Below are 12,197 nucleotides of genomic sequence, written 5' to 3' on the forward strand. Positions count from 1 at the left end.
AGTTACTTTTGAGAGAAGTAACTAGTAATGTAACTAAGTTACTATTTTAAAGTAACTTACCCAACACTGACTCTAACCCTCAAATAGTTTCTCAGTCTTTGTTGTCTAATCCCTAAAGAATTATGGATTTGATCAACTGGTCCAGTAACAAAATTCACACCCTCCTGGGTTTGGGAGTGCCCGATTGTCCTGCGGGGACGGTTGCTGCTAGATACTCGATGGTCGGTTGTGTCGTGTGTCTGGCGACACTCTCGGTGGAGGACATTGAATGACATCTACCAATTTGGAACCACAATAACAGAGTTCTGGCTGATTGGAGCTGGCTCGGACTTGGCTTGTCGAAGAACAAGAAGCAGCTACAGCTGTTCAAAATCCCATAAAGCTGGCCGACATGATAGACGATGGGCAAGGCTGTGAGTAAGACTGTGTTAATGAACACAATATGGATAAGATCTTGGAGAAGAAGAACAGGAATTAAGGGAATTGAGAGAATTGGTGACCAATTGGAGCTGCAATTGGTGACCAATTCTCTCAATATTAGACCAACTATAAAAATTGGATGCAGTTGTTCGCACTAACTCAAACATTCACCATCTTTACTCATGCGGCTATCCCACTGGCGCTAGCTGAAGACCTGCCAGGGTCAAAGCGGACTGGAACAACAAATTCTTCCAATGATAATAGATTGTTGTCAGAACTCTTTGTCCCTCCATCAAGGCCACCTACACACACACACACACACACACACACACACACACACACACACACACACACACACGCACGAAACATGTACAGTGATACTGATACTATCACCAACCCTCCCCCGAATCTAACGCCTCCTCCCATGCTTACCTCCCATGGACAGCGCATCAGCTGGAGGCGCGATTGACGATTGCAGCGGTCCCAGATCCAGCTGTATACACTGGAATATTCTCCCATGTTGCTTGTCTGTGTTTTATTGTGTTATGGTGTGTTGATATCTGTGCATTCCTAGATTATCCTTTTGTGTTACACATTTCAATGTTTTTTTTTCCCGTGACCTCTCTCCCCAATGTGATGTGTGTGTATTGTATGTACAGTTGGTAAGGTCTGTCATCTCGATTGTGGGCAACTGCGGTTGACAAATAAAGGCTATCTCATCTCTCTCATCATCTTCATATTTTACTTCTAAGGAGCCAAACTTTCTGGGGTCATTAAAGCCATGTAGCACTCACCAATGAAGCCTTCAAGCATAAAAAGATACCTGAAGCAGGGATGAACGGTGTTGTGTCTACACATAAACAGAAAATGTAAAGAGACTCCGTTTTAAATTGTATCTTTAGGCACTTTGTTATTAGTAGCCTCTTGCAAAACACATATTTTTATCCCATTTCTTTTGTTGAATTTAAATCAAATATAAAAAAAAGATAAGGTAATTCACCTGGTATAAAATAGTATTTTTCCATCAACAAGTGATTCCCAATGTGCAAACTTGTCACATCTCAGTACTTTTCATAGTGTGTTCCTAAAAATCAGAGGAAATTGGATGTGTGGAGGACAAAAGAACAAGTGGCAGGCCTAGAAAACTACAGCAGATGAAGAGTATCTGAAAGTAATGTCTTTAAAAGCTCTGACACAGGACCTGAGAGATGCATCTAGCCCTGCAGTCGGCCCATCAGTTGTTCACTGACACCTCAAAAAGAAATGATCTTGGTGGAAGTGAGATCATTTCAGTATTGAAAATCAGTGTAAAGAGGAGGCCAGCAGAGAAGTACAACAGCAGTGTCTACAGTCATTGGTAAAATATAGTTCAGCCTTTGGTTCCATTTCAGCCAAAGTAAATATATTGCAGTTTATTACCTTGAAGCCTTGTAACAGTGACATAGAGTGAATAAACGGTAGTGTACCAATTTCTTAACCACAGTATGATGTTACTTTGCCAATGTAATTTACGACAAAAGGCATAACGGTATCTCACTGGCGTCACTATCACCGTAAAAGACGCTACAGTGCATAATTTTTCCAAGACTATTATAGCACAACAGCAACAGTATCATCCTGAAGAACGGTAACTTACCATAACACGGTGTCACGGTATGACGCTGGCAACAGTGACGCAAATATGTTACCGTAAAGTGGAGACAAAACTACGGTGGTGTTGGGGATCTTGTAAAAAAATGATGGAATTATGAGCCCAAAAAGATACCGTCAGATTTTGATCCACCATGTATGCAAGCATTTAACTGACAACAGCTTTATTTTTCAGCATCACAATGATTTCAAACACTACCAATCCAGTAAAGCATACGAGGACAGAAAAACACACAATGGAAAACTATCAGTCATGGACTGACCTCCCCAAAACATTATCAGTATTATTATTTAAGAAGTGTACAATCATCTTGCCAGAGGATAGAACAAAAAACAGCCAACACCCAAAGAAGAGCTTTTAAAATTCTTCAAGAAAACTGGAGAACTATCATGAAGGTTACTGCCCAATAGAAGCTTGAAGCCCTTCTCCTCACATACAAGATTTTGAATTATCAGGCCCCAACTTATCACCTGATCCTTCACAATAGGTGAAGGAACTAATTTTCTACAACGTCTTTTAACTTGAGAAGGCCAGCGGATGTTTTTTCTCTTGGTAATGGTTAATTTGATAACATTCACTCGATTGACTAATACTCAGAACAATGGGACACAATGAACTCAGCAAAGACGTAAGAAGGAGAACTTGTTGTGCACAAGTTGAAAAGGTCACTTGAAGCATTTTCTTAAAAAAAACTGCAGAATCCCAGATCATCAGTTCAAACAATTATGCATAACTGCAAGTTATTCAGATGTGTCACCACTTTGCCAAAGTCTGGTTATCAGTAGTTATTATTCATCTTTGGCTCTCTTCCACAGCGTGTCTTTTTTCCTGTCTCCTATTTAATGAAGCCAAAAAAGCTATAAAGTACAAAAAAGAAAAAAAGAATTGACTTATTCTGAGGGGATCAATGGGAGGCACTCACTGATTTCCCGTCTACTGATGCATAAATTAATTTTTAAGCTTTAAAACTAATGTTCAGCATAATCCACAGCACTACAGTCAAAGGACAATAAAAGACTTGCACCTACCTGTCCATGTGGGTAAAGAAGAAACTGTGTTTAGAATTTATAGTAACGCACACTGGGCAGGCATCCAGAAGCATCCTTTCATTGCTAAAGCTCAGAAGAAGGATGAGCAAGACAATAGGGGCCTTTTTATCCAAAACCCCTCACCACCAAGTACAGGCAGGACACTCAGGAAAGCAGCATCCTGCCAAAGGCCCCATTGTTCCCGACTCATGTGCCTCTATTGCCATGACCATCGACAGTTTATTTTGTTTCCAGGAACAGGCCTATTTAACTTACTGAGAGATTTATCAGTTAACATTAAACCTAAGAAATATTTGTAGGTGCATGAGTCAGATTATTTCCCCAAATTATAAACTGTTATCTGCTGGTTAAAACAGCAGATAACCAGTGTTAGTCAAGTTACTTGAAAAAAGTAATCAGTAACTAATTACTGATTACTTCCCCCAAAAGTAATCCTGTTACTTTAGTAAGTAATTAGTTACTTAGTTTCTTAGTTACTTTTTAAAAACATGATTTAGAACCTGAATAGGTAATAAAACGATAGATCCTTCAGCCCGATTCTACTTTTTCTGCATAATCCTTCATATAAAACGTAATCAAATGAAGAAGTCTCTTTTTAAAACTTGTTTTATTAGTTTTAATATTTTAACTTTATGCATCAAGCAAAAATGAAATTATGTGCAACACTCTCTGACTGGAAGAAATTTGTTTAACATTTAAACCTATTTTCTGCACATTCCAGCACATAAAATAAAATAGTTTTTTTGTGTTTACACTCACTCTTTCAAATAGAAGTAAGTAAAACACAGCAGACTCAGCGGTCCTGTTGCTCTATTTTTTATCTGTTGAGCAGGAGTTGAGCAGGAGTTGAGCAGGAGTGGGGCAGGCAGAGGTTTGCCCTGGTGCAGGTGTGTCGCAGCCTTTATGTCAGTGGAAGAATCCGGGAGTTTCTCTGTGAATTTTCCCGTGTTAGCGCACTCGGTGCTTGATTGGACGTTTAGGGGGGTTTTTTCGCTGTAAAAAGAAGTTATCTTCCCACACAGTGAACAGCGGACGCTAATGTTTTTGTCACTTTTTACGGAATTAAACTCAAAGTAAGGTCAGTACTTCCACGCTTTAAACGCTGCACGCTCATACTCTCTCCGCACTCGATATATGATCCATTGTTGATCTGCACACAGCTGTTGTCACGAACGTCGCACTCGCTTACGTCATTGACATGAGACACTCTCGCAAAAAAATCACGGTTTTAGTAACGCAGTATTGCAGCGTGCTTACGGGAAAGTAACGGTAATCGAATTACCTTTTTTGCAATAGTAATCCCTTACTTTACTCGTTACTTGAAAAAAGTAATCGGATTATCTCTGCAGATAACACTTATCACTTTGTGTTGTTTCAAGCTGAAGAAATTGTGATTAAGTATGTAAATGTCCTGAGCTTTAATAACAATAATACTTTGAAATACATATGTGCCTCATGTTAATTCCTCCTCAGTAGCTTTTCTTTTTGTCTTTTTTTCTGTCAGAAAGGTTAAACAAGAACTAACAGTTCTGTACAGTCATCGGCACTCTGAGCGGAGAGAAAGGAAAAAATTTGTGTTCAAGACAGAAACAACTTACATTTTACTGTTAACACAACTTTGGTCTTTGCAAGCATCTGCACAGACAGTATCCTAACACAAATCTAGATGAGAACCATGCTTGCATGCTGACCCCAGTCCAGCAGCCAGACCCTAAACTTCAAAAGGACACAAAAGCAGTGACGAGCAGTCAGGCTTGCAGAACTGTGGCCTCCATTTCTACCTGTTTCTAAAATATTACATGTTTATAACATATGATATTTCTGTTCATACCTAAAGCTTGTGACAGCAAATGTGTCAGCTTTTTTCTTTTTCAATTCAAATGTTTTGTCCTGTAGACATTACTGTGTACTTTATGTGGTTTTTTTGCCCTATTTAGCCTAAAGTATATTTTTTATGTATAAAGTTTTACTGGGTGATCTCTTTTCTTGCCTATGTAAATTCTTTGTTTTATGTGTATATGTGTTGATGCTAAGCTTAGTTTAAGAGATGTTAATCTCAGCAGACGTTTTGTTTGAAATTAAGGCGTAATAGATAAATAAAAAACAATGTGAAATAGGTCCGTGAAGGTTCTCAGTCAGCCAGGTCTGTCTAGATGCTTTTCTTTCCAAACTCCTTAGATTACAATGTGAAATAGGTGGAAAAACAATAGCAGTGAGACCCAAAGAGAAGGACTAACATGGATTGGGAAATGTACTCCTGATGTGAGAACTGCATCAGAAATCTGAACCTCCTTGCTTTTCTTTGATAATTATGACCACTTTTAGGTGAGTATTGTTCCCTACAGTTGAAATAGATCTAAACACCAAAACAGAGCATATAGCAAGCAGATCTCTGATGTGTGTGCTCAGCAATAAACAACACTAAATATTTTAACCCTCAAGGAGCTTGTAAAACATAGTGTGAGAGTGAAGTTAACCTCTCCTTTCTTCAAACTATTGAGGCACTTTTGAGTTTCTAAATGAGACCTGTATTTACAATGGTAATGTGAATTTAATTTATATAGCACATTTCATTCTAAGTAAACTCAATGTGCTTAACATATAAGATTAAATCATTAAAAAAATCTATGTAGGTCTACTATGCCTTAAGGCAATGAAACAACAAAGCAAGATTTAGACCCAAAAAAATCCAAGTTAACAAGGTTTTATATGTAAGATTTTAAACACAAGGCTGTGTGTTATGTAACAATATAGTGGAATTTAGGGTATAAAGTCACTGCCTCTGTGTGTGTTGTTGTGCATTTGATCCCCTCACAGCTTTAATAAATACCTGAAACATTCATTAATATGATTTTTACACCCAACATTTAGACATTTAGTCCATTTTAAACCAAAATCTTAAATCAATAAGATGAAGTTAAAGATCGCATTGGACATAAGTCAAATGGACTGTTAATATGACCACACTCTAAATACTTTCAGAAATCACTGAAAGTTTTTCAAGCTATCATGTTTACAAACAGAAAGATTGACGTCCATTCAAACGCTACCAAAAAATATAGTCTCCATGGTAGTGGTAATAAAGTAAGTCAAAGAAAAACAAAGAACTATCTAGGGACTGTGGTCATGGTGAGTAAATCGGTTTTAATTGAATTGAATTGCCCCATGCTTCACTTTATAAGGGTTCAGGTAAACTCAGTCAATTAAATAATTATACAAAAAATGAGCTTTCACAATAATACTATGATTCAATTATAACTGATAGAAAATAATCCCAATTTTTCTCAGTGACAACCTTTTTTTTCTCTGACTGGCTTAATATCTGAGTCTGAATCTGAACTGGACATCTCTGACAGGTTGCATCGTTCCAAATCCGTATCGACTGAGGTCAATTTCAGGAATCTTCTCATCAGGATTCATCAGCTCAAACTCAAAATAGACCAACATGAGGAAAACAAACTGTTTCAGCTCATTGGTGGCAAAGAAACGGCCAGGGCACATGGAGACCCCAGATCCCCAGGGCATGGTGTAATATTTTACCTTCTTTCCTGCTTTGTAAAAATCAGTTTTCTTGGTCCCGTCTGGATTCAGGAAGCGGTCATATTTGAATATGACCACTTCACCAACCATTCTCATGTTATTACGGTGTATCTATCCATATAAATGGCCCACCCTGTAGTTTTTTGTATGGAGGATCCATTTTAATTAGGGCTTATGTTGGGTTTTTAACAAAGGACTGGACTGGAAACCACCAGTAGGAACCTGTATGCTATGGAAGTGTAAGGAGAAAAAAAACCTCCTGTGCAATTAGGAGGTGGACAACCTCCTAATTGCAAAACCATGAAAGCACCTACTGTAAGACCTGGAGAAGAGTTTCATTCCAAGGATCTAGTGTGGAAACTCACTCCCCCCTAACACAAAGCCTATTAACTTTCTTAGGAAGACGCAAGTTTGCAGATACACCATACTGCCAAAAGTATTTGCTGGTCTGTCTTCCCACTCATATAAACTTGAGTGACATCCTATTCTTGATCCATAGGGTTTAATATTAATTTAACTCCCCTGGGAAGGCTTGCCATATTGTTTAGGAATGTGTTTCGGGGAAGTTTTGAGCATTCTTGCGTTCTTTTCACTGGATTTACGGGGGAAAGCCCAACTCCTGAGAATCACCCCCACATCATAATCTCCCCTCCACCAAACTTTAGATTTGGCACAATGAGAAAGGGAGAGACTGATCGTTAAGACACAGAGCAAAGAACGAATGCATTTCAGCGGTCTTGTAGATCATCACCTTCACAACCAGAGAACTAAACTGGTGCCTGATTTTAATCTCAGAATTCTAAAAAGAAAAAAGGCATGGCCCAAATGAGCTGATATTTTATATTTTTATTTAGCTATCCTAAACTCTTCTGCAAAAAAATAAGGCCATTTGGCAGGCCTAGTGTCAAAACCTGTTTTTTTCATGGTTGGCTGTGTGGCAGGCAGGAAAAAGGACCCAAAATGCAGGACTCTCAGAGACAGGACTTAAACTGAAAATGCAGCTTTATTGCTGGAAAAACTCCTCAAAATAAGACTCACAAGAAAAGAACAAAAACTCTGAACAGAGGTGCTGGAATACTGGAACACAACAAACACACAGCATGGAGAAAGTACGACACGACAGAGAGCACAGGAAAACACAGGGCTTATATACACAGGGAAGTAATCAGGGAATGAGAAACAGGAGGGAGACACAGCTGGGAGAAATTAGGTTAACGAGACAAGGGAGAAGTAAAACTGAACACACTGACATGAGACATGAACTTTCAAAGTAAAACAGGAAACCAGAAACAATTCACAAAAGATGCGGACTGAGAAACATGGACTTTACACAGAGGGACACACGAGCAGAGAAGACTAAGCACAGAACTAAACCTATACTAAACAGGAGGGCAAGAGAACAAAGCCTAAACCAGAATAATTATAATAAATGTCAAGAGATTTATTCTAAAAGACACTTCTTCAGCTGAGAGTCTAAGAGTGAAGACACACACACACGCTGCAGATTTTTCTTGCAAGGGTGGTCGCAGAGCGCTCACACGAGAGTGGGGGCCCTGTGATCAGCGCTCTGTTCTTGCACTTGTCTTTATTTAGACACAAGAAAAATAAAAACATTTGTTCAGTGGAATGTTGATACGTGAGCATGTGACTGTGTGTGTGTGTGTGTGTGTGTGTGTGTGTGTGTGTGTGTGTGTGTGTGTGTGCGAGGTCAGAACTGGGGAAGATTCAGATAGAATAATCAGAACACGTTTTACAAAGGACAATCAGTTCTAAGCAAGGAAAAATACTGGCTACTTAGTACAATTTTCCATTGACAATAATCAACACATGACAGCTAAAGAATCAGAACATAAATATAATGAACATAATCTAGAAAAACACCAAAATAAAAGAAACCGAAAAAGCTGGGTCAAAATTACCCAGAACCGTGACAGTTTTCTTCTTAGTTATAATTTACTTGAACAATGACTGACTGTTCCTAAACAATTCTGGTAAAAAATAAACCAGAATCACGCATCTAGTGTCAACAGCATGCAATGCCATTGACCCCTCAAAACTTTATTTTTCTTACTTATGATTAACTAGAGTGATATTTCTTGCCAGTGTGCACTCATTGCTCCACAATCTCTTCATACCTGCTGTCATAGAGCTGTTAACATAAACATAATATCACTGCAGGCTACAGTATGTTCTTTTGGATTTCGAAAGAGGGGAATCTCTAGGACAATTGGAAAATCGTGTCCTCAATTGATACTTAAGTACATTTTTGTTTTTTTTTTAGTAAACAATTCCAAACAAATTCGCAGAAACCTATCCTGGGGGAGGAGCAAAGGTCTGTTCATTATAGCAGGCCTGAAACTTTCCTTCAGATGAATCTGTGCTGGTTAACTGAATCAGTCATGGAGCTGCTGCTGCCGATACTTCTTGGCTTTCTTGCTTGTCTGGTCGGAGGGCTGTACCTTCTCGGAGTGTTCAGACAGCAGCGACCAGGAGAACCCCCCCTCGATAAAGGGCTCATTCCTTGGTTGGGTCATGTCTTAGAGTTTCGCAGGAACACCTTGAAGTTCCTAGAGAGAATAAAGAAGAAGCACGGTGATATATTTACAGTACAGCTGGGAGGGTTTTATATTACATTTGTCCAGGACCCTTTTTCATTTGGGGGGTTCATTAAGGAGAGTCGGGACAAACTGGACGCTCGAAAGGTTGCTCTGCATCTGGCGCACAGAGTGTTTGGATATAAAGCTGTTGAAGGGTGGCACGGTATTCTCCGCATTACCAGCAACAAGCACCTGAAGGGGGAAAGTCTGCAAGAACTGACCCAGTCTTTTATGAGTAATTTGCAGAACATGTTGTTGCACAACATTGGATCAGCTGCAGAGGACAGGACCTGGAAAGAAGATGGACTGTTCAGGTACAGCTACAATGTTGTTTTCAGAGCTGGATATTTGGCCTTGTTTGGCAATGTGCCACCCAAGTCAGAACAAAGTGAGGAGAAAGCCAAAGAGAAAGACAGAGCTGAATCAGAAGCTTTGTTTCAGGAGTTTCGTAAATATGACCAGCTCTTCCCCAGACTGGCGTATGGGGTCCTCCCACCGATGGAAAAGTTGGCTGCAGAGAGGTTGAAGGCATACTTCTGGGATGTTCTGTCAATACTGAAAATGAAAACCAAGGATAATATCAGTGGCTGGGTGTGGGACATACAGCAGGGTAAAGAGGAGATGGGCATCGATATGTCAATGATAAACAGATACATGTTTGTGCTTCTTTGGGCCTCTCAGAGCAACACAGGGCCTTCTTCATTCTGGCTGCTCTTCTTCCTCATGAAACACCCAGAAGCCATGAAAGCAGTGAAGGAAGAAGTGGATAAAGTTCTGAAAGAATCTGGACAGGAGGTCCGGCCCGGTGGTCCTATGGTCAACCTGACCTGTGAAATGCTGTTGAAAACACCGATCCTGGACAGTGCTGTCGAAGAGAACCTCCGACTCACTGCTGCACCCCTCCTCACCAGGGCAGTGATAAAGGACATGACCTTCAAGATGGCTGATGGGCGAGAATATTTACTTCGCAAGGGTGACAGAATTGCAATCTTTCCTTTCAGTTCTGTCCACCATGACCCAGAGATCCATCCTGAGCCGCACTCATTCAAATATGACCGCTTCCTGAATCCAGACGGGACCAAGAAAACTGATTTTTACAAAGCAGGAAAGAAGGTAAAATATTACACCATGCCCTGGGGATCCGGGGTCTCCATGTGCCCTGGCCGTTTCTTTGCCACCAATGAGCTGAAACAGTTTGTTTTCCTCATGTTGGTCTATTTTGAACTTGAGCTGATGAATCCGGATGAGAAGATTCCTGAAACTGACCTCAGTCGATACGGATTTGGAACGATGCAACCTGTCAGAGATGTCCAGTTCAGATACAGACTCAGATATTAAGCCAATCAGATAAAAACAAAAGTCTTATCTTTAAACACCTTTTTTTGTATAATTCTTTTGATGATACATGGAGACTTATAAAATGAAGCATGGGAACACATGTATTGCAGATTTTCTGTTACATTTTCCATATCCAAATTAAGTAGAATTTTTCTGAAAATCAGTGCCAGCCGTCCATCTCCTTCTATTTATCCAGTCCAAGACTGCAGTGGAATTGGAGTCTTTTCCAACTGCTATAGGGCAAGAGGCTGGATACACAATGGAGAGAAAACAGTTTTGTTTTTTTGTTCTTAAAATTTCAGATTTTTGAATTTTCTGTGATTCTGCTTCTGCACACTTTGTTACTCTGTGAATAAACAAGGCTTTAATTGGAATAAGTCTACATGAGTATTGCATTTGTACTGGTCTCATTACATATGTATATCTGTTCATCTAGTCTGGTTTGTTGAGGTTAGCAAAGAGTTTCATATGGAGTTCTCTGGTGGGAAGCCTCCTGAACTGACCTCAGCACAGTTGTTATTCATAGTATATGCATGGTTTTTTGGTTTTCTTTGATTTGATTTGTTATATTTGTTATTTCTAGGGCTTTGTATCTTCTTCAGTTTTACCCATTGCCATGCTGAACTGCACACATCTGCAAGCCACATGGTCTGTTTTGTCATTTGCATTATCAATAACTGAACTGACTCCTCCCAGGTGCCAGCTTCTTTATTTTGACAGTGCAGCAGTCAAGAGGGGAGTGAGAACAGTGAAAGACACACAGCAAACTGCCAACATTGAACTGTATAGAATATGGTCACCTGCTCAGCCAGTGGGGTTTAATCTCGGAATTCAAAACAATAAAGTCATGACCCAAACCTTTTCTATCTCTTGTGCAGAAAATTACCTGAGTCGAACTTGTTTTCTTAATAGAATGAACTAGAACAACAGCTGATGTCAATGTCCAACTCACTTGTCCTCATTTTCCTGATACCTGCCATCTGAGTTGTATGTTTTGAGAGAAGGGAGAGCATCACAAAACAAGTTAAAAAGGGTCACATATAACCAGGCTGAACAACAACAACCCAAATTCATCAAGAATCTAATATGGAATCGCGTCATACTATATCACTGTCATCAGGTGGGGTCAATGCAAAGTAAACGTAGCCTATGTTTCACCTGATGGGGTAAAATGTTGCTGTCGATCTGTGACTGTAGAGTAGAGTCCTATGGACTCATTAAAAAGTCCATAGGAAAGATGGTAGCTGATTAAACAAGTGCACACACGCATGCGCATACAGTGACATTTTATACCTTCTCCAGAACACTGTATATACTATGGCCAAAAGATTCGATCATAATTCTGATCCAGAATTCTTCCCTTATTATTTCAAATTCAAATTCAAATTTTATTTGTCACGTACACAGTCATACACAGTACGATATGTAGTGAAATGCTTGGACAACTGCTCGTGACCTAAAGGGGGGAAAAAAAGGAAAAGGCTATGAATAAGATAGGAAATAAATATGAAAAATTAAAAAGGGTCAATTTAACTAGGAAGGAATAAAATATAAATTAAGGTTAAAAATGAAATAACTGTACAACACAAATTAGAATGAAGG

At 39.4% G+C, this 12,197-nt stretch overlaps 2 protein-coding genes across 2 annotated transcripts in view; one reads left to right on the forward strand and one right to left on the reverse strand.

Annotated features, from left to right (window-relative positions):
• The window catches only part of gjc2 (gap junction protein gamma 2), a 15,226-nt gene extending 12,051 nt beyond the window's left edge, over positions 1 to 3,175 (reverse strand). The window contains exon 1 of the mRNA XM_005721507.1: positions 3,100 to 3,175. The gene's annotated coding sequence lies outside the window, so the exon portion shown is untranslated. The remainder of the gene's footprint in view (positions 1 to 3,099) is intronic.
• Positions 3,176 to 8,911: 5,736 nt separating this feature from the next.
• On the forward strand, positions 8,912 to 10,635 carry LOC102207549 (5-beta-cholestane-3-alpha,7-alpha-diol 12-alpha-hydroxylase). Its single transcript, XM_005721508.2, has one exon. It carries the CDS (start codon positions 9,030 to 9,032, stop codon positions 10,593 to 10,595), a length of 1,566 nt encoding a protein of 521 aa, XP_005721565.1. The 5' UTR covers positions 8,912 to 9,029; the 3' UTR covers positions 10,596 to 10,635.
• Positions 10,636 to 12,197: the final 1,562 nt, after the last annotated feature.

The sequence above is a fragment of the Pundamilia nyererei genome, unplaced genomic scaffold, assembly GCF_000239375.1.
Source record: "Pundamilia nyererei isolate P.nyererei 1_Seehausen unplaced genomic scaffold, PunNye1.0 scaffold00004, whole genome shotgun sequence".
Classification (NCBI taxonomy): Eukaryota; Metazoa; Chordata; class Actinopteri; order Cichliformes; family Cichlidae; genus Pundamilia; species Pundamilia nyererei.

Bases quoted from the DNA above. Each gene is read 5' to 3' on its own strand.
- LOC102207549 (XM_005721508.2), top strand. From the start codon at position 9,030: ATGAATCTGTGCTGGTTAACTGAATCAGTCATGGAGCTGCTGCTGCCG.